The following is a 23,035-nucleotide window of genomic DNA, read 5'->3' as shown; positions in this document are numbered from 1 at the left end:
TCAGGTTTCACGTTTAGGAGAAGCTAAAATATTTCTTTTTTACCAACCCTACCCTTCATTTTCTTTTATAAGAATGATACTAGTAACTATTATCTTCACAGTCATTCTTTGTAGTTCTTCCTACTTCTTCATAATTTTTTAGTTCTATTTTTTTCCATCAAAATCGTTCAGATTTATTTCAATCACTGACAAATTGAAATTTTTTTATTTTTATTTGATTTTATTCATATGAATTTTATTTACGTTTTATGGTATTTTGTTTGTTCATATGATATATGTTATTGGTTTTATGGAATTTTTATTATTTCTTATCTGTATAATTTTTTTTCTATTCTTTGATGTACTCTATTTTTGTTTTGTATTAATTTTTTTTATTTTTTATTCTGAATTTGTAAAATTTGTAATTGTAATTATTATATACTATGTTTATTATCAAAATTTTGAATAATATAAATTATGATCCTATAAAAAAAGGACAAAATAAATAAAAAATTAATTATAAGTAACAATAGAGTCATAAATAATAAAAATTTATAGTGTAAAATAATACTAAATTAAAGAGTACTGACGATACTAAAAAAAATTATAGAATATTTTCTTTTTGTGTGACATTATAAAATTTATAGTACTCTCTTTTATATGATAAATATTTTCTTATATTTTCTTATATTATAAAAAAATTATAGAATATTTTCTTTTATTTTTTATTGTATTTATTTTATTTATATGATAAATATTTTTTATATTATTTTTTATAGTATTCTGATTTTGCATGTATATAAAATTGATGTCTATTTTAGTAATTTTTCATCTAAAAGTGATTTTGAGTAGTATAATTCAAACAACATTTATTTTATTATAATCAATTTTGATATAAAGATTACCAAACATAAATCACGTTAACCCAAACTAACTTATCATCAAAATCAATTTTACAAAATCAATTTTATGCAAACTCTGGTTTGCAAACTGGAATCCAAACACACACTAAGTCTTTCAAATTTTAATTGAGTCAATGATAATTTTCTTAATTATTTTGAGTACTAATTGATTCATTAAGGAAACGAATAAAATATATTATGGAACGCAAATTGTGAGCATTATGATTAGCTGTGTCATTGTCTAAGGGATTGGATTTGTGTTTGAGCAATCAAAACTTACTTGTGTCATTATGAAAGGTTTAATTATTTGTATGGGATAAAGAAAAACAAAGAATTCATCTTTTTTTGGGAATATTTATTTGTACAAGAAAGATGAAGACCCCAAAACACAAAATGGACAAAAAAGTAAATTAATCTGAACTAATAACAAACTACATCGCTGTCACATATCAGAGACAGACCAAAGATATGCTTCTCTATCTCGAGCTTGCCTCTCATTTGTTCTCTTGAACATTTCCTTCTCAAAACCTACAACCAGAGAAAAGCTTAAGTCAATCATTCAACACAAGCGAATAAAATTGTCTATAATCACCCCCCATAATAATGAAAGGTAAAAGCCAGGTAGCAAAAACGAATGGTAATGTAACACCTTAATGCTTTTAAACTGAGTTGAGCTTTATTTGGATTATATTTAGTAGTTGATATTCAAAACCTTGCGAAATTCTTTTTAAAACAAATATGAAATATTTATATAAAATAATTTATATATAAAAATATTGAATAACTAATTTTTATTAGAATAGTTACTAGTTGAAAAATATAAGTGGATTTGGAAATACTAACATGAAAAACGGGCGTGCTAAACTTTGAAGGCACATAAATGACAAGCTTTACTTATACCAAATAATCATAAAAAGAAACATCATAGTTACAATTGCAATCACTCAATAAAAATAAAACAAGCCACACAGAAAATCCTAATTCTCTTAATTTGTATAACTATGGCTAAAACAATCGCATATTCTTCCTTCTTAAGGTAAACGCTTAATGTTTTGTATCTACGTCTTCGATAGCTTGCTCCTAATAGTGCACTTGTCTTTTCACCTCAACTGAGCAGTGTAATGCTCTGTATTGCATCGTTTCTGAAGATGGTATGGAGAGAGGGGTGAGAAACAAAAGTTTCTCAATAGTTTATCTATATGGTGTCATCGTATCTATCCCCAGCCACTCCGAGTTTTAAAATAAAAACAGTGATAATGCAATGTTGTTCAATTATTATTTCTAAAAGTCTTTGTTAGTCAGAGTTGTGTGATTTTTAGATGCTTCTTATTTACTTATGTTATGACATGTGTGACACATACAAAATGCCTATAGCATTAGAACCTATAGAATGCAAACTCATAAATCTTGATTTGATGTTTTCATAGGCCGTAAAGCAAGGCAAAATAAATAATAAATAAGAGAAGAATACTAACATTGGCATAAATAAGTCAAATAGAATAGATCTAAATAAAATAAAGATCTTAAACAATATCATCCATAAAAAAAAAAAAAACTTTGGATAAAATAAGGATCTTTGAATTAAATAATAAACATAATCATAAATTAAAAAAAAGGATAAAAGAAGAACAATCATGATCACACTTGTAACAGATTTATCTATCTAATTTAATTTGAATTTAATTTTGTACTGAACTTAAAGAATAAAGCTAGTTTTCTTATCTTTTCATGTAACTAAATATCATTCAAATCCAATAAATATAGAATTAATTATGACTATATCTTAAAAGGTTGTTTATTGTCGGTTAGAGATTTACTACCACTAGTGTTTTCATATATTTGAATTTTAACCTAAATATGTTAGTTTTTCAAATGCATTATTTCCTAATTTTTTATTTTGAATTTAAATTTTAAATCATTACCATTTCAATTAATTAATTAGTTATTGAATAATGACTTGATTCAAAAAGTTGGGATGTTACTGGCAAAATGAACTAACCATTACTACGATCAACTCCATCCCAATGTCGTCCCGGCCTTATCCCATAGCGATTTGGTGCAGCATCTAAACCTCTTTTCAACCAGCTGTGATCTGGAATATCTTGCGGAACAACAAAACCTGATTCTTTCATCTTCTCACCTTCTCCCAAATCTGGAAGAACAGGCTCTGGATATTTTTTCTTTACCAAATGTGCCATAGGATCACCCCATCTTAATCTATCCTTGAGCATGTTGTCAAGTTCTGGATCGTCCCTGAAAGAAAACAAAACCATATTTAGTTATTTACAGCAACGAAGATGGGAGAAAACAGCAAAAGGATTCATCTTTTCAAAAGCAATTTGGTGAAAACAACATTACATATCAAGGATAGCCTATGACCTGTTAAAAACTAGGTAGTTATAGTGTACATAAAGAGCCAAACAATAAAGGTAAAAAGCCATATAGCAGGTTCAAAACTATGCTTGTAGGTATTAAATTTTGTTCATGTCTCGAGGTTGAGTAAGATGATTTTTTTTTTCAACAAAAGAGGAAGTATTGATGCCAACAAACATAAAAGAGTATGGATAACTAACTATAAATGTAAACCATGATAGATGCACATAATCTGCTTGACAGGTAAAACTATTAAGGACATAGTAAATTAGCTCATCATGTCTCTTGAGTCAAAGTAAAATGAATTAAGAAAACCCTACTCAAGATACAGGATGCCTGCTGACAAGAGAATCAATTAGCAGTTGCTAGACTCCCTGGTAGTACTTGGGAGAAAAATATGAACCCCTCATGAAACATATAAAGCAGCTTACAGCTGAAGTGTAGGCATCAAAATATACTGAGTGAATGATTGCTTGTTCAAATGAAGTTCTATTTGTTTGAGGCTATCTATTTAGATTTTAAGGGACATTATAAACCCAATTACTAAAAATCTATAGAATGTTGAATTATCACAAACAGTCTACCCTAAGAGATTAAATACATGACAATCATATTCAAAATAATAGGTCACTATAATAATACAATAACAAAGGTAGAACAATATACAATCAAGTTTCTAAATATTTATTGTAAAGAAAATTTTCATGACAGGAATCCATGTTAAACTATTCTTTTTGTATACCTGCTGCGTGCAAAAGGCTTCTCCTTCTCAGTTTCTAGTTCCTTCATCCTAGCCTCAGCTTCCCTCTTCTGAGCCAAGCCCTTGCCCCACTCTATTTCCTTCTCCTGAAAATCATGATGATGGCTAAGAATCAAACTAAATTTTCACACCCTAGCACGAATAACATCTTTTGGCTTATAAAATACATAAAATCCTGCGGTATACCTTTGGCTTTTCTTCTACTTTCTGTTTTGACTTCAAGTATTCTTCCTTGGAAATGCGTACTCCTGCAGTATTCAGAATTCGAATTAATTCACCAATTCATGTTCATTGAAAACATCAAATAGACTAAACAGAAACATCAATAAAAAATTAATTTCAATTCCTTACCTTTTACTTTATCACGATATACTGGTTCAGCACCACGCCCACTGATTGAAGGATCCATCATTTTAAATCTGCATAAAGGAAGATCACAATTCATAACATGTTTAAACCAACACAGCAGATTCTAAATGCAAAACCAATGCCCCCTAAATTTTGAAGCCTTTTCAGCTTGTAGCATGACTTAAGGTAGATATAACTATCCCAATATTCCAAACAACCAGTCATGTAAAAATGTTCTAAAACTAATAAAGAAAAAGAACCTACAGACATAAGCATGGAAAATAGCAAATAGTTGTACATGTACAACAGAATGAAAATTATAAATAATTGAAAGATTACCTCATCAAATCATCCTTCTTCTTTTTGTCAATCTCTTCTCTGATATCTTTACCAGAAATCAAACCTGTTTTTCTGTCACTGACAGGTGCTGCATTGGACTTTTGGTGTTTCCGTGGTGGAGATAAATCTGGAGACAAAGTTGGATGTGAAACATTTTCAGAGAGGTTAGGTGAATGACGGTGAGAACGACCAGCCAAACTCCCTCTTGCAACATCCTTCTGCCGTTTCCTTGGGGGTGAAAGGTCTGATTCCTCATATCCATGCGAAGTGTCTTTCATTGGAGAATCATGACGACGACCACGAGGTGGAGAAATATCTTGCAAATCAGAAGTCTTATAATTCTTATTTTTGTCATCATATATTTGGCGCTGAGAACGGCGAGGGGGAGAAATGTCAGGACTCGGGCTATGATGACCTCTGCGAGGCTGTCGTGGAGGTGATAAATCATCGTTTACATTAATAGGATCAACAGGCTGAGAAGAAAGTGAAATCCAACCACTTCCATCCTCAGATATAGCATGATAAGGACGCCTAGCCCTCAGCTGCTCAAGCCTCTTCATTCGCTTCACTTCAATGTCTTCATCAACAACTGGCTTCTCCTCATCTACATATACATATAGATTACGTTTATTGTGAAACAATAAAAAAACAAAACATTGGAAATAGTATAAAATGAAAAGATATCAATGTTTCTTATTTACCAGATGATTTCTCATCATTATCTTCTCCGAGATCTACGGGTTTCTGCCAGGTGGGATCTTCATCCACAACTAACAAGCCACTAGGTTTTGGCTGACTTTTTTGCTTCTGCTTCTTCTTCTTCTTACTTTTCTTCTCATCTTCAGTGTTACTTTGATACCTTTTCAAATAATCCTTCAGTGAGTTGGACTGCATTTTTTCCAAGATTCTGAAAACCGGACCGGTCATCAAACCATTTTAGTCACTGGTTCATTGGTTTACTGGTCCAACCGGTCTAACCGTAGTTCAACCGGAAAAACCGTTCCATAATAAAATAATAAATAAATTATAAATAAACATCCTAAATATCTTTCAAATTTAAAACCCTACGTAAAATATCACCAACTAAATGTAATTAATCATCAAAATATGCAATAACTTGCTGCAAATTTGTTGACAATTAACATAATTATACTTCCATTAAAAATAGCTGGATTGAATTACAATGCACAAGTTAAAGATAGAGAATACTGTCTTAATGTAGCTAAGTCAAAAAGTAAAACAAAAAATGATAGTGTTGCCCAATAAACACACAACAGAGCCCGAAACAAACACACAACACAACAGAGGCTGAAACAAAAACACAATAAAGCCTGAAACAAAAAGAATCCAACACGGATGAGGGGTAGCAAGTGGGCGGAGATCAAGAACAGGGACAGTGCAACCAAACAATGAAAACAGAATTTTGTTTATATAACAAAACAATCAAAACATGAATCATACAATCACTAATTGCAAATTTTTTCTTCACAAGAACAGAACAATGAAAACATGAAGCATATAATAAATCAAAAGATCACCAATTGCAAATCTTTTAATAAGAACAGAAGTTAGAACAGTGAAAAATGAAGAAAGATTAGTAGTTTTCAACCCAATTTTAACAAAGCTCATCACAATGATTAACAACAAAAAAAAGCAATGAAGAAACAGTGAATCAATAACATAGGCAGTGCAAATTCAAGAAACTTTAATAAAATTTAACTACAGAAACAGACAGTAAAGCAGTAATAGAGTTATCAATTTAAAATTTATCATCAAATACATTCAGTGAGCAAAACCAATCAACCAAGTACTGACTGGGCATTCGGAAAAAAAAAAAGAATCAAAAGAACATTTAAATCACAGCAAAAACACAACAACAATAGGAGCATCTAAAACAAAGTAACCCAAAAAAAAATCTAAAAATCACCATTGCTGAAAACAATGATTTGATCCATGTATGCTCAAAGAATTAAAAGCTAAGCTTACAAGAAAGTGAAGAATACCAAAACCAAAGAACCTTCAATCACAGCTTAAATCAAGAACAGAAAATAATAATAAAAACAAAAAAATTAAAAGTAACAGAAGAACAACAGAACAACAACACAAGAACAATTAGCAAATTAACAAATTCACAATAACAGTTAAAATTTACCAGAAGAACACTAATGCAAGTGGAATCGTCATGCTAATATGTTTTCTGCAAAGATGCTATTTGTGCAGCTAAAATTTCCTAATTACTAAGATCCAATTATTCTAATTTCACATGCAATCAACTTACTAAGTTTCTAAAAGCTAGAAATTATAAAACCAACCAGAAATACGGTTAAAGCATTTCATCAAACATGTCGAGTGCGGTAAAATTAAAACAAAATAAGAGAATTCAAAGCTTAATATCAATGTGATAGAGAAGAGAACATAACTATTGTAACTTTAATTCAGTCTATGAAATAATCCAAACCACTACCAAATCAAATAGTTACTTATTGTAATAGAAATCAGAAGTTGCAGAGTTTCAAGCAGAGTATTGGTGTTGTGTGAGTGTATTGTCTGGTGGCGGGTTTAGGGAACTCACGGCGGCGACAAAAGAGAGCAGTTCCACGGCTAGGTGGAGCGCGCGGGTTGGTCGCAGTGTTTGAAGCAGAGCAACGTGGCTTCGAGACGAACACGAATCCGAACTCGAACGGTGAACGACGAGTGAACGCTGAGCGAACGTGAACGGCGAAGAACGCGAACGAAGACGACAGCTGAACGAAGACGCGAACGTGAACGGCAAACAAACGGCGACGGAAGCGCGGCTGAGTAGACAAAGACGCCGGACGCCGAGCTCGAGGAAGCAGCCGCGATCGGTGACAGCGAACAGGGGTTGAAGAGTTGGATCACAAGGGAAGCTAGATAGACGGACGGATCGCAAACTTTGAGTGCGACGGACGCGGCAGTATGCCACTCCTTGTGGCGGTGGTGTAGGCTTACAGTGCTAGGGTTTTTTGGCTGGGGTTGTGTGATTTGATTTCTTTCTGAATGAAAGAAAGAAAGAAAGAGGGAAAGGGAGAAAGAAACGAAGGAGCTTCCGTTGTAAACCGGGCGGGTCCCGGTTCGGTCCAACCTGCCGGTTCTTTTCCGGTTCAACAGTTTTCCACCGGTTTTTTAAACGACGGTTTTACATCTGATCGGACCGCTAATGTTGTCGGTTCGAGGTTGAACCGATCCGACCAAACGGTCCGGTCCAGTTTTCAAAACATTTGATTTTTTATGCAAAAATTTGAAAGTTAAATTGAATCGGATCAAATTTTAGGAGAATTTTGGGCATTAACTCACTGATTATTACGCTAAATTAATCCTTGTTTCGGCGGGTGAAAAAAAAAAAATCTACTAAATCTAAAATACCTAAACTGTCCTTGCTCCTCAAAACCATTCGCACCACTGCACTGATGCTAATGTCTCTGCAACATCACACAAAAAAGAGCCTGTACGGCTCTACCCTTCGCCACCAGCCCAACACCTCCGCCGGCGGATCCACCATCTCTGCCCACCGCCGCGCCGCCTACCTTTTCAGGTCCGAAGGACCCCCATCTCCATACATCCTGTGATTTATCGTTAACCCACTCTTCCAGTTAATCCTCCTCTTCCTCTCTCGAATTATTCTCTCATCTTCGTTATTTCTCGTCGATTTCAAAAACCACCTCTTCTCGCCGGCTTTATCTGTTGAACACGATGAATGCTTGATTTCCACTGTCTTCTCTTCTAACCTGAAACATGGTACTCTTCTTCTTCTTCTTAAAGCTGGCAACTTTATTGTTGTGTTGAATTGCATACATAAAGTTTACAACTTGCGTCGTTTTTTCAGGAAAAACCCAGTGGAGGTGCTGATAAGTACAATGTTGAAGCCGCGGAAATTTTGGCAAACGAGGCCCAGGTTTGAAGTCTGCTCTTATTTTTTCTCTTTCCTTAATTCTTTACTCGTTTGTGATGTTTTTACTTTCTCTCTGTTCCTTAGCATTTGCCTATTGCGGAGGCCACACCCATATACGAGCAGCTTCTACTGTTGTTTCCAACATCTGTGAGTGTTCCTGTTCAGTGCTTGTGTGAATTTATTATGTTGTATTCTTTCAGAGTAAGGATCAAATAACACTGGTGTAAGTTATGAACAGTTAAGCTTATATCTTATAGATCATTTCTAGAAAATTTCGTGATAATCCAAGATTGTTTGCTATACCTTTTGTATACTTGAAAATCAACTTAATATGTTCAGTTCAAAATACGCATAAACACAGGTTCTTCAATTATACGTTTATTGTTATCTGATTTCGGTGAAATTTAGTGTAGATGATCTTCACTATGCTGTAAGTTAACAAGATTTAGTGTTAATAGATCTCTTTTGTGTTGGATTGATAAAATTCATAATGCATGAGAAGTTACTTCACCAGCACCTTGTATAAGTGGATCACTACTGTCTGTTCTGTGATGAATTACTTTCTCTCTAATATTGTGGTACTGATTGATACCGGATGATGCTTACTTTTGGTGCTTGTGTTACAGGCTAAGTTTTGGAGGCAGTATGTGGAGGCACATATGGCTGTAAATAATGACGAAGCTATCAAGCAAATTTTCAGTCGGTGTTTGTTGAATTGCCTTCAGATTCCTCTCTGGTATGGTTTTTGTTTAGTGCTCTTGCTGTTTATTAAACTTCCATTCATGTTACTACTTGATGTAATTTGTGTCAAATTGTCAATATGCTGTTGTGAACCTTTATTGTTTCTTATGTTAGTGTTCTATTCTGTTGGATCCTTCGACCAACAGTGCATTGCATGGCATTGGATGGGAGGTAGGGCTCTAAATTGCAGTCTGCAAACATTGTGGCAGCAAGTGTGTTCCCACAAGTTTCTGCAGTTATAGTAATTGCTATGTGATTTCCCGTGACTGCAAGCCTAATTTGAAACAGCTTCTGCAATAAACTCATCCCTCTAAGAACTAGTACAGAATTTCTTGTTAGTAGTTCACTGAGTAGGTTTTGATATGGCTGCTTTAGCTGGTTCAATAGGAGGTTTGTGCAAAAGGATGGGCTACTAGACACACATATGTAGTATACCAATGACATCACAACAATATATATAATATTACAGACAAAAATATTGTTAATTGGGATAAAAAATATAAATGAGATCAAATCTGTTTAAATTTAAAGTTCGCCAATTTGGGGTTAATCGGGGCTTTGAGGGGTTAATAAAATTCTTAAAACTCTTCTCTTCCAAATAATAAAACTTGTGAACAAGATCCACCTTTATAAATAAAAGATGAGCACAGTCTTAGTTGTTAATACATCAGTTATGTTGTATTCTGTGGTGTCTTTTCTATCCTGGGTTACTTCTATTTATTATCTTTACTAGATTGTTTTTGAAGATGGATGAAATATCATACTTTGTGGCTCTCGCGGTAAATGCAACCTGTGTTGTTGTTGTTTGTGTTTTTCTTATCAAATATTTCATCTTGTTTCTTATCTTTCTCTTTGCAGGCGCTGTTACATTAGATTCATTAGAAAGGTCAATGACAAGAAAGGCATGGAAGGTCAAGAAGAAACAAGAAAAGCATTTGATTTTATGCTAAATTATGTTGGTAAGTTATTTCCTTCTTCTTTAGACAACAAATTGGAATGTGATTATCTTCTTAGAAGCTTCCTTTGTGTTTTTTAAATTAGATTTTTAGAACTTATTTTCTTCCTATGCAGAAAGATGGTTTTTCATGTTACATGGCTGAATTTATTAGGGACTACATCATTGCTTGTTTTTTTTTTATGATATTCTTGCTCTTTATAATTTCTCTTCCCAGTTTGCATAGTGGGTTAGTATTCACGGCGTGCAATGATGTGTGTCTGTAAGTATATATGAAATTAATGTATGTATTCATTAACAATTATTTCCAATGATTTGCTAACAGGAGCTGACATAGCATCTGGCCCTGTGTGGATGGAGTATATATCTTTTCTTAAGTCCTTGCCGGTTTGTTTCTTTTATCCTTTGCAGTCCTTGGTACATAATGTACAATTTATTTCCCAGCCTTTATATATATCAAAAAACCTTATTTCAGGCTATAAATGCTCAAGAAGAATCACATCGGATGACTGCTGTGAGGAAAGTCTATCAGAAAGCTATTGTCACTCCTACCCATCACATTGAACAACTTTGGAAAGATTATGAAAATTTTGAAAATTCTGTTAGCCGTCAGTTGGTAATATATTGGTCATATATTTGTGCTTAATCTGATAGTGTTCATATTTCAGCTTGGTTTTTTCTTCTGTGGCAATTAATAAGAATTTTATGAAGGCACGGAATTTTATGTTAAGGTGTTTTACAGGCTAAAGGTCTGATATCTGAATATCAACCAAAATACAATAGTGCCAGAGCAGTTTACAGAGAGCGGAAGAAGTATGTTGATGAAATTGATTGGAATATGCTTGCTGTACCACCAAGTGGATCATGCAAGGTATCTTGTTCTTTGCAAATTTTGCTTATTGGCATTAGCTATTTCATCCTTTCAGGTCTATGTTATATCTTTTGTATCCAAGTGATGATGTTTTATCCTCTTTTGACCATTCTTTGTTATTCCAACTAGTCTTTGCACCCGTCCAATAGATTGGGTGACTATAATTTTCTTCTCACACTAGTTATTAAATTTTAAATTAGAAGTAATAAAATCATGACATTAATTTTAAACTTGAAATGAAAAGATCCAACTGGAAAGACTAAGCTACGTAGCACAGTCACATCATCTGGATTTAATACTCTTACCAATCACAAGTGAGTCTAAATGAGCACCCCATTAACATTATTTATAGTTCTATCGATTCTTCCTCCTATATTCTTTAACCTATTGTTATATTCTTTAGAATTTCCTAAATGTGTGTTGAGTCCGTTGATTAAACATAAAAGAAATAAATAAATAAATAAAAATGAAATAACAATTTAAGATCAGATGGAAGTGGTAACATTCTTGTGTCTGACAGTGCATTCTAGCTTGGTTAATCAGACAATAAGCTAATTATGGCATGTGTGTGACAGCTAAGAGAAATAGAAAATATAAAAGAAAATGATAATGCAAACCATAATAATATAATAATGAGAGAAGAATAGTAATTTGGCTAAATGCCGTGAAAATGGGAGGGAAACTGAGACTGTTGCCAGAGCTCTCCTTTTATAGTAAAAAAAAAAGTTTGTTTTTCTCTCGTAAGAAAGGATTTAACTATTGGGTTGCATGGTTTATCCATATAGGACTTGGTTGTTTTTTGTTTCTTTGTGGGGATGTCTAATTCTCTTTTGTACTTTTAGATCTGAATTTGAAAGAGTACTTCTATACTTCTACACATTGTTCATAGAGATTGGGGGTGCTATCTATGGAGTACTATGTTTTAATTACATGTTGTGACAGGTGGTAATTTGCTTATGACTTCTAACAGGAAGAAATGCAGTGGATCGCATGGAAGAAGCTGTTATCCTTTGAAAAGTGAGAAGCTTGAATCTACCTATAGGCTTAACCTTTTGTGGGATAGCTCATTATATGATCTAAATAAATATTAAATTTTAGTACAAAGATAGGACAGTTCTGATTTTTGTGTTGTTAATACTTTTACCTATTTTATTCATTTTGCATTTCAGAGGAAATCCACAGAGAATAGATGCTGCATCCTCCAACAAACGAGTTATATTTACTTATGAGCAGGTATTGAGAACTATACTCCTTTCTTTCTTTCTTTATATATATATATATATTTTGAGAGGAGAGGTTCCCTATAAACATCATGAGCTTTACACCAAAGACATGCTAGGCATATCCTTTCCCCTAGAACATGTTTGTTAGAAAATCTGTCATTGAAAGTGCTTGCATTATGCTTCAACCAAATAATCCAAATAGTGCTACAAAGATTTTGCCTCTTGCAGCCAAAGCCTACAAACCTGGTCAATAGAAGCTGATCTAGGGGTGCAGGGCACAGCCAACATTCATCAAAGATGCGAAACAATTGTTCCATTAAATCACATCCATCAGGCAACGCATAAAGATGTGAATTGATTCTGAATTTTCATTGAACAAACATAGCCATTGGGAAGTGCATAAAATAGATGTCAAGGTTCTGAGTTTTGCCCCACACATCCCACACACATTAGGCCATTAGGGCAGATAGCCTTATGTGACTTTCAAACCTGCAACATGTCATTGGTATTAATCCTGTTAAGCACAACTGTCCAGAAAGAAGATTTTATTTTAGAGGGAGTTTTGGACTTTCAAATGGGTTTGTAGATGGAAAGAGGTTACATTGGAGGATTGATTTAGAAATTGGAAGGATTTACACCTAAAACTGCAAGAGGACAAGAGACCATACCCTTTTTAAGGGTTAGAAGACAATGAAAAATCATCAACAAGAGCTAAGTACAAAAGTTTAGAGGATTCCATATCATTTAGGTTATGAAAGAAGTAGAAGTCCCAAGAGAAAGAAGAACCCTGTGTAGTGTAAATGGATCGAATAGGAGAATTATGCAAGGAAATAGATGATAAAGACAAAGAAAGGCTAGGTTAAAAGAGGTATCTCCTATCCAATGGTCTTCCCAAAAGTTGAAACATGACCCATCACCTACCTTAAAGGAAAGCAAGGGTTTAAGAGTAGTGCAACATTGAGAAATGTACTTCCAAGGGCTAGAATGAGTAGCATGGATAGCAGCATAAGTATCCCAACATTGTTTATAATATTTACCTCTGATAACATGATGCCATAGAGAGTGAGATGCTAAAGGAAAGCGCCATAGTTTTTTTCCTACCAAAGTAACGTTTAGACACAATATTGCCAACACCCATTGCTCCTTCTTTTTCAGATGACATCAAATGAAACATGTACCTGTTAAAATGTTCATATCCATGTGGTGATCCCGCCTAATGGGATAAGACATAGTTATTCTTCTTGATGTGTAGATGTCAAAGTAATTACATTGTCATCCTCTTATTCAATCCCCCCCCCCCCCCCCCTCCTCTCTCTTATGTTTGTGAAATTTCTTATGCATTGTATTGGTATTCAGTGTCTGATGTATATGTACCATTATCCTGATGTATGGTATGACTATGCTACTTGGCATGCAAAAGGTGGTTCAATAGACACTGCAATCAAAGTATTTCAGAGATCACTGAAGGCTCTTCCTGGTTTGTAGTATTTTTTGTTCTTTTAATTCTAATAACTGATGTATGTGACTAATTGTTGTCCCATGGATTAGCTTGTTACCGGGGATGATATATTGAAGTTATGATAAGGATGCCTTTTCAAATATCTTTTCACAAATGTTTGAGTTATCTCCTAAGTTGAAGATTGATGGTCCAAAAACTGATTTATGTTGTAACATGTTGTATTCTCAATCCCCCTTTTCTATTGCTTCTTTCGTAATTTATAAAGTTCTGGAGTTAACTTTTGTTTATTTGGGTGTCCCCTTTTAGTGGTACTCGTAGCTTAGATATGTTATTTTAGGATCTTTTGGTGGAGATCTCTAAGTTCCTTGTAACTTGGAAAAGGGGCTTATTTTTCTTTAGGTGGTTGAACTCCAATAAGCCTCTTTCATACTTTTCTAAATAGCATCCATTTGGAATTCTTATCTTTGTTTTGCCTACCATAATGGTGGCTAATATAAAACATAATGAGGGACTTTGTTTGTTAGGTGGGTTAGTGAGTGTGTTACTCTAAAAGGAGGGGGTTGGGTCTTGGAAATTTGGTGTCTAAAAATATTGTCATGATGGCTAATTGGTTATAGCGTGGATTGATGCACCTAATTGTCTCTTGTTTAATTGTGTTTTATGATTCATCTTTTTCCTCTCCGAACAGATTCAGAAATGCTACGATATGCCTACGCGGAGTTGGAGGAGTCACGTGGAGCAATTCAGGTACACAATGTTGAATATAGGCTTCAACATTTATTCTTTGTTTTGTTTTGTTTTGTTTTGTATTTAACTCTACATTTGAACTTGTAACAGGCAGCAAAGAAAATCTATGAAAGCATTTTGGGAGATGGTGTAAATGCAACATCGCTTGCACATATTCAAGTATGTGAAATACTTTGTTGACATTTTTGTAGTTTAACTACTTTTTGAATTGCTATAGTTTCATCCAAAATTCAAATAAGCATAGTTTGAAATATGAGATACTTCTAAAAAGATACTCGTAATAGTATATTATAAACGTTGAGTAATATATTTATGATCCTATACTTATATTGTATGCATTTGGAATAAATTTTACATTTGAGGTAAATAATTTTGCTTGAAAAATTTAGAATTTCTAATTGTGCAATATGAATGGATACAAAGTTTGTGTGGGGATTTTACAGGAAATAGTTATTTAATAGTGTATATGATTTTTGTTTGAGAATTTGCATTAATTCTTTTAAGATCAATCACTTCTGAATTCACTCAAAACCAAGTGTGCATCTAACCTTGTAAAATCATTTGAAGAATTGAGGGTTCACTGATCTTTTTAGATCTTAGTTACAATAGTACAAATTTGTCATAAAAGACAGTGTGTGAGAGCATTAGCTTGTATTTTTTGAGTTAGTAAGTGTAAACTTTTGAAAGCTCAGAGATAAATAGGTAGTTTAACAATTGAATTTTGGTGAAACTACAAGGACTTACTGAGTAATTTTACCTAATTTTAGTGCTCCATAAATTTTAGTTAAGGATAATTTCCAAGTATGTTCATTATTCCCATCTTTTTATGAATTGAAAATCATTGATCAAATTTTAGAACTTTTCCTGCATGACAGAATTTCAAGTTTAGATGCTTTGTTCTGCATCTTATTTGAAAGAACTTTATGCTTGCCCATATGTTTTGTCTACTGCATTTGATGATGGATTCCAAACACATTTCACTGTCATTTAGATTAACTTGTGGAAGTCATATTTGTGCTGAAAAGAATAAAATTCACATTTTATTCTCTGCAATAAGTTCATTTAAGAAAAATGAAGTTATTTTGTGTAGAGCATTTTATATTCTTTGTCTCCCCGCTAGTTATCCTTGCAAAAGAAGTGACATCTCTTTCATGGTACAGTTCATTCGTTTTCTACGAAGAACCGAAGGTGTTGAAGCAGCCCGGAAGTACTTTCTGGATGCACGCAAATCTCCAAGTTGCACATATCATGTTTATGTTGCTTATGCTACAATGGCCTTTTGTCTTGACAAAGATCCAAAGGTCCTACCTGTTTCCTTTTATTTATGTCTTTTGCTTTGTGTATTTATAATGTTAGTAGATTATTATATGTATTGCATACATTCATGTGCTTTACAATAACTATTCTTCTGGATGAATGTCTTCTAGCGAAGAAGATGAGACTCATTAGTTAAAGGCTAAATGATAATATGATTACTTTCCCGGCTTTTCCATGCAGATGGCACATAATGTTTTTGAAGCTGGACTAAAACGCTTTATGCATGAGCCTGTTTACATTCTTGAGTGAGTTATATTCCCTCCTATCATTGAATCAACCTAATCATAAACATACAATCTAATCATAATGATTAAATCTAATCACTTCAACATATCCTTGGTATGTTCTACTAGCTTGCTCTCTTAATATTTGGATCTTTGTAAACATACATCCACTAATGTTGGTTTATGTGCCTCTTATTGTTATGTCTTTGCTGTCTCTGAACAAAAATTGTACTAGTTCTTTTGATCTTGTACTACCTCTTTTTCCCTGAGTTAGATGATATCTTATTGCCTCACTGGTTGTGCATGTCGTCATTTCTATTAAAAATATTTCCTTTCATATTCAAAATATTATTGACTGAGTATTAAGAATGTTTTCATGATGCTTTAGATATGCTGATTTCTTGACACGTTTGAATGATGACCAAAATATACGAGCTTTATTTGAGAGGGCATTAAGTACACTTAAACCTGAGGAATCGGTTGAGGTAGGCCATTTTTTTTACTTCGCTGTTTCCTTGTTCTTTTGGAGGGAAAAATGAAAACACATCTTTTAAGTACTTAGTTATATGATCTGGCTTATGCTCCATTTTGAGAACAGTTGCATGACGACAGATTTTATATCTTTCTTGAACCATTAACCATGCATGTGTACGCTAGTATTTGCTTGGACTCTATAGAATAAATATTCTCATTTGCACTTAATAATTTTGTCACATTTGGGCTCTTTACATCAAATATTTGTTTGAATGCTACTTCTCTTTTATGGGGAAAAAACCATCTTAAAAGTGATTTAGGTTTTTTCCTTTTCCCCCTAAACACAACTACTCCTAATGGAAGTCTAGTGGTTCTGCATTCCACCACATGGCTGTTTCTAACAATTCGAATAGGGAAATTGCGTTAAAACAAGTATTTGTAATGCAGAACATCATTGTATGCCTGTGAACTGATTTAAGTGGAGTGTATAACTTAATTCTATTCATTTTGTAACACATTTCAACTTTTCCTTAAACAGATAAAATTAAAAGGTTTTTATTTGTGTTACCATGAAAGAGTTAGCACCTTGAAAAAATCCTTAAAGAGAAGTCCTTTCCATATTGACGAAAGAAAAACAAATAATTCAAGTTTTTCAATGTAATGGAAATTTTAAGCTTCATGTGGTAAATCTACTATCCTTGATTTTTCTTGTTATATATGGATGAAAGGCTGCATATTGTTTTAGCGATTCTTTGGGCAGGTCTTGAGAACTAATACATTATTTTAGTTTAGTTTGGCATTTCTTTAATATTAAACTTTTGGATTGAAGGCCTTAGCAGAAATCATAGAATAGTAGGATCTTATAAGTTGACATGAACTCATCATTTTTAGGAACTTTTGAACATCATTTATGTAAATCTGTGATTCGTTTATTTGAAAAAAAGAAAAATCATTTTTAGAAGGATCTGTTCTAACTTCTAAGCGGTGAAAGTTAAAACCATGGTGAAAGGGTACATGAGTTCAAATGAGGGCCAAAGTCGACGAAAAAGATTGACATGAATATTTTATTGTGTTCTTGGAAATATTTGTGATGATTTTTCCATAATACTCAGTACTTTTGACCTTGTATTAATTTATGTACTTATTTAGGCGGGTATGTTTAATGTGTTGTTGCTCTTTCGCAGATTTGGAAAAAGTTCACTCAGTTTGAGCAAACTTACGGGGATCTTGCTAGCATGCTCAAGGTAGCAACTTTGTTTCTATGCAGCATTTACCCATTTATCTCTAGTTTGCACTGCACCATGGTTTATTTTCTTATTATTATTTTTCTTTCTTTGTTGAATCATTATCATTTGATAAGAACAGTCTTGATGGAAAATAATAGGATAGTTGAATTTTGGATAATAAGTTGTGCGCTTTGCAATTTACATGGATTAGTGTTTAGTGATCAGTTGGCATTGATGGGAAGAGGATGGTGGTTAAACTTCTCATACATGGGTGATACGTGCAGATAATTTAAGTGCTGTAATGAGTATAGATTCCATGTCATCATTCTCTTTTGTAATTTAATTTATGGATAACAATGTTATGTGCTACAGACAAGAAATAGTAGGGAAAAACAGGATAAACTTTGATTTTCTTTGACAATATTGGGAAACATCTTGAGTGATGGCAAGAAAATGCATTAAAATGATGTTATTTAATAAAAAGGGCACCGGGTATAAACCATCTCTTGTTATGCTGGGTTCAGGGAAGGACTACACCAAAGGATTTAATGTAGGCAATCTAATAAGATTCATTCATCGGTAGTTGATTCCACAGCTTGAACATATGATTGTTACCTTAAGATTATATGGAGATATCTCAACCATTAGCTCCAGGGCTCTACTATGAAGTTCAATCTTATAGTTGTTGCATATGAGCATATTGCACTAGTGCGAGTTGCTTGGATCATTTATCCATGTATAATATACAGGTTGAGCAAAGAAGAAAAGAAGCACTTTTTGGAGCAGGTGAAGATGGAACAGCAGCATTAGAGAGTAATTTGCAAGATGTTGTGTCACGATACAGTTACATGGATCTGTGGCCGTGCACCTCTAATGATCTTGATCATTTATCTCGGCAAGAGGTACATGTTATTTTATGTTTAAGATGAATATTGAACATATTTCTTAGCACCTATGGACTATGGTGTTGTTTTTTCATTGGTTTACTTATCCCGTCTTGATGATATTATTTCTGTTATATATACTAACTCAATGTTCATTTTTACCCCTCCAGTGGCTTTCCAAAAGTTTAAATAACAAATTGGAGAAGTCTGCTCTACCTAATGGAATGGCTCGTTTAGGTATTAATATTTATATTCTTTCTTATCTCTTGCTTCCTTAGGATTTCAGTTTGTGGTAAATGTTACTTTGTTAATGCAGATAAAGCATCTATGCAAAGCGTCTCATCTACCCCAACAAAGGTTGTTTATCCTGATACTTCAAAGATGGTAGTATATGATCCGAAACATAATCCTGGTATTTAATCTTTTCTTTATCTTAATAAAAGTCTTTTTAAGAGGTTTTCCATCTTTCTCAAGTAATAAAGAAGGCATGGTAAAACTCATTTGGATAACACTTTCATCATCCAATACTATAGGGACAGTTCTGAAAAGCTTAATCGAAGGAACTATTAGCTCCGTTTTCTTTTCTATACAAGTTATGATTAAGTGACGTATTATTGTTAAATTTGTAGGAAAGTTGTTAGACATGGAGCATAAGACATTAGAAATACCAGTTTGGAAGAAATGCTTAGGATCAATATACTTTCATGTAACAGTGACTAGCAGCACTATGTAAATATTACTAGGAAGTAGGAAATAAATGCATTTCAATATTTCATAGTTACAAATATATGATTAATACTCAGCTATTTCAGAGGGCACACATGTTAATCACATGTAGCATTTCTAGCACTTATTATTCTTTCCAGATCCAACTACATATGGATTTATTTTAATCTCGGAGCTTATCTGATTCACTTTCCAGCAGCAGGTGCTGGAACAAATGCATTTGATGAAATTCTGAAAGCTGCACCCCCTGCTTTGGTTGCATTCTTAGCTAACCTACCTGCTGTTGAGGGTAATTTTCAAAAATACTATACGATGATTACTTATGCATTATTGAGTGTGCTTTTTATACCCTTTTTTTTAACATGCAATATGGGAATATGGTTACTGGTTCAAGCCGTAGTACAACAATTTAATTATCTTCATGTGACCATAAGGTTACGGGTTCAAGCCCTAGGCTGCCTACATTTACATTCTTTGGGTGCAGACATTTCCCACGACCTTGCCTAATGTTGGATGCTTTCTACTGTGCTTCCTTTTTCGGTTGTTATTGTTGTTGGAAGAACTGGGTAGAAATGTTCAATTCATGATCACTAGGTCAGAGGCGTTGATACCATGTGGTGCATGTCAATTACCAGCTCTCCTTAATGATTAGACTATGTTGGGTTAAAGGATGATGTAATGATTTTTTTTTTTTTTTACATACCTATTTGCGACTACAACCTTTTTTTGAAATTTCCAGGCCCGACGCCAAATGTGGATATTGTGCTCTCAATTTGCTTGCAGAGTGACCAGTTACCAGGACAAAGTGGAAAAGCTGGGAATCCAACACCATTGCAAAGTGGTAAAGCAGGGATTCCAGCACAATTGCCATCTGGTCCTGCTACAAGCGAACTTTCTGGTTCAAGCAAGCCTCACCCAGTTCCAAGTGGCTTATCTTTGAAACCAACCAGTAACCGAAATTATGGGAAGCGGAAAGAATTTGACAGTATGTGCATCATCCATTTCATGCTTTGCATTTTCCATTTTTTGCATGCGCATATTTAAAGGGATAGGATGGTCAGTTTAATCACACTTGTAATTAGGCATTGTTATTTACAAATGATTCTTTGTCAAAATTAGGCATGTGGTCATAATTTCAAACAGTAGAATCAACCATTGATGCTTGCATTAGGTGAGATTGCCTACATTATACCATTTGTATGCAGCTCTTCCATGAACTTTGCATAATGCAGGATACTTACCCTACATACTCGTGTTTTCGATTTGCCTGCATCAATGTGCCTGTGCTTTGAACTGTTTGCATCAATGTGCCTGTGCTTTGAACTGTTATCCTAATTTTTTTCGCAAGTGCTTACATTTATTGTTAGCTTTCTTCTTTATGCTTTGACGTGCTGTGTAATACTAGCATGAAATTTTCCAATTGACTTTTGTTATTACATAATCTTCAGGACAAGAGGATGATGATACCACGACTGTCCAGAGCCAGCCATTACCTCGAGATGCTTTTCGGATACGACAGTATCAGAAAGCCCGAGCTAGCAGTACTTCACAAACAGGATCGGTTTCATATGGAAGTGCGTTTTCTGGCGATTTATCCGGTAGCACTGGTTGACTCGATATTTTGAACCATGCTTCCCTAGGCCTCTGTAATTTTAATGTCCCCTCATGTAACATTAGCCTCTCTTTTTTATTTCTTTTCTTAATTTTATTTTTAAATTTATTGTGTACTAATTTAAGTACTAAATGTGCAAGTACATAAACCCTTCTAAGCAGTTGTTGTCCTCTATAGCTTGGTCAGTTCCCTATTATTAAATTGATATACCTAAAGAAAGGACTGTCATGTATTCGTGTATCAATTATAATGTTATTTTTGCCACTCTTTTGCTCTTTTAAAAAGATTTTTATGTTAGTATTATGAATGGAGCATGTAAGTTCCATGATAGCATCTGAAGAACACTTTTCAGCTAGATTTTGTGTGTGTAGTTGTGTACTGTGTTGTGTTGTGTTCATACTTCATTACTGCCGCAAGCAACTACCTAAGGAGGATCAAATTTTCCATGGATAATAATCAAATTAGTTCTTGAAAAATAAGGTATTTTTTAAATTTATTTCTAAAAGATTTTTTTCATCAAATTGGCCATTCAAAGATTATGAATTAATCATATTTGTTTTTTAGTGACTGTATTAACAATTTTTGTCAACAATTGATAACGTAAAATATTAATTAATAACATATATAGTATTTAACATGTCTAATTAAACGCTGATTATATATGCTTATAAAAATTTATCAATTTAGTTGTTAAGTTATATTAGGAATATAGAGTCACTGAAAGACAAATATAATTAATTTGTAATATTTGAAGGATCAATTTGATTGAAAAATTCTTTTAAGGATGAATTTGAAGAATATCTCATTTTTCAGGAATTAATTTGATTATTAACCCAATTTTCCATCGTGAATAACATATTACTATCTAGATTAGAATGAGACTCGCGCGATGTGCGGGCGGTAAACTTCTTCATGTTTAGGATTTTTTTATATTTGTTAAATTGAATAATTAAATAAATGAATTAATTTTTGAGACTTATTAGTTATGAAATACCCATAAGTTAGCTGTGCAAATTCTTCAGTTTGTGGATTGATGTAGATTTTTGTACTCAAAGTTGTGTTAAGAAAAACGAAAAATACATTTTTATTCTATAAAGTAGTCAAGGAAAAATAATAAATTAAAAAAATGAGTTGACTCTCAAATTTAGACTCATGAACTATAAAAAAACACTATATATATCCTTTATTAGAACAAAAATAATTATATAAATTAGTTATTATTAAGTTAATTTTTTATTATTTACGTTGTACATCATATATTTGTCGTGATTAAATAAGCTATTATCATATCATATACATTTTTATCATGATTAGAATCATAAATTTTTGTTTTAATTTTTTAAGGTAGATATCAATATCAATTTGCTGAAAATTACGATTAATTTAAAATTATATTACAATGATTGAAAATTAAAATTATTGATAATTAACATAATTATGTATTAAATACTGATTTGATGTATAATTATAAAAAAAATTATTGATAATTAACATAATTATGTATTAAATGCTAATTTAATGTATAATGATTAACAATTAATATAACTAGTGTATGTTCTCGTGCCCTGCACTGGATAATACATAAAATTATATAAAATTTTTATTAAAAAATTAAATAAAAAATATATATAGTCATTATTATGATAAATATTTTACAACTTTAAAATATTAAAAATAATTAGTATTTGTTTTAACCAATTTATATTGGTTGAATGGTCATCTCATTTATACGCTTAAGCAGGTATTTGGAGTTCGAATCTCGCCTTGTGTGTATAACAATCCATTAGTTAGTGGCAGACTCTTAATAAATAGAGCATCAATATTTAGTGGATTAGTCCTCGACTTGTCGAGTTAGGAAATTCGTAGAAAAAAAATGCATTTGTCTTTAAAATAGATTAATTTTTCATTAATAGCAATACTTATGAACTTTTGTCCTTGTTAAAATTTACTTGGGACAATTTTATT

At 32.9% G+C, this 23,035-nt stretch overlaps 2 protein-coding genes across 4 annotated transcripts; one reads left to right on the top strand and one right to left on the bottom strand.

Moving 5' to 3' along the window:
* Nucleotides 1-1,141: 1,141 nt before the first annotated feature.
* On the bottom strand, nucleotides 1,142-7,741 carry LOC112784905 (uncharacterized). Of its 2 annotated transcripts, none has more exons than XM_025828265.3 (8): nucleotides 7,274-7,741; nucleotides 5,403-5,608; nucleotides 4,702-5,305; nucleotides 4,366-4,433; nucleotides 4,201-4,262; nucleotides 3,997-4,100; nucleotides 2,881-3,134; nucleotides 1,142-1,409 (listed from the first exon to the last, which is right to left on the bottom strand). In XM_025828265.3, the coding sequence occupies exons 2-8, from the start codon at nucleotides 5,593-5,595 to the stop codon at nucleotides 1,324-1,326; spliced, it is 1,371 nt and encodes a 456-aa protein (XP_025684050.1). In that variant the 5' UTR covers nucleotides 5,596-5,608; nucleotides 7,274-7,741; the 3' UTR covers nucleotides 1,142-1,323. The 2 variants fall into 2 exon arrangements, with proteins under 2 accessions (XP_025684050.1, XP_025684049.1); XM_025828264.3 differs by having other exon boundaries at nucleotides 5,403-5,674; nucleotides 7,274-7,721.
* A 357-nt stretch (nucleotides 7,742-8,098) lies between these two features.
* Nucleotides 8,099-21,354, top strand: LOC112784904 (cleavage stimulation factor subunit 77). 2 transcript variants are annotated; one of them, XM_025828260.2, is made up of 23 exons: nucleotides 8,099-8,457; nucleotides 8,546-8,614; nucleotides 8,696-8,758; nucleotides 9,238-9,347; nucleotides 10,211-10,311; nucleotides 10,633-10,694; nucleotides 10,783-10,923; nucleotides 11,050-11,178; nucleotides 12,149-12,195; nucleotides 12,348-12,411; nucleotides 13,758-13,878; nucleotides 14,549-14,607; nucleotides 14,698-14,766; nucleotides 15,768-15,908; nucleotides 16,105-16,169; nucleotides 16,537-16,633; nucleotides 17,807-17,866; nucleotides 18,598-18,750; nucleotides 18,903-18,969; nucleotides 19,049-19,144; nucleotides 19,658-19,747; nucleotides 20,198-20,443; nucleotides 20,907-21,354. In XM_025828260.2, exons 1-23 carry the CDS (start codon nucleotides 8,455-8,457, stop codon nucleotides 21,068-21,070), a joined length of 2,217 nt encoding a protein of 738 aa, XP_025684045.1. In that variant the 5' UTR covers nucleotides 8,099-8,454; the 3' UTR covers nucleotides 21,071-21,354. The 2 variants fall into 2 exon arrangements, with proteins under 2 accessions (XP_025684045.1, XP_025684044.1); XM_025828259.3 differs by having other exon boundaries at nucleotides 19,655-19,747.
* Nucleotides 21,355-23,035: the final 1,681 nt, after the last annotated feature.

Source organism: Arachis hypogaea, chromosome 20 (genome assembly GCF_003086295.3).
Source record: "Arachis hypogaea cultivar Tifrunner chromosome 20, arahy.Tifrunner.gnm2.J5K5, whole genome shotgun sequence".
Taxonomy (NCBI): domain Eukaryota; kingdom Viridiplantae; phylum Streptophyta; class Magnoliopsida; order Fabales; family Fabaceae; genus Arachis; species Arachis hypogaea.
The sequence above is the reverse complement of the archived record's forward strand: the minus strand, read 5'-3'. Positions and strand labels throughout refer to the sequence as shown.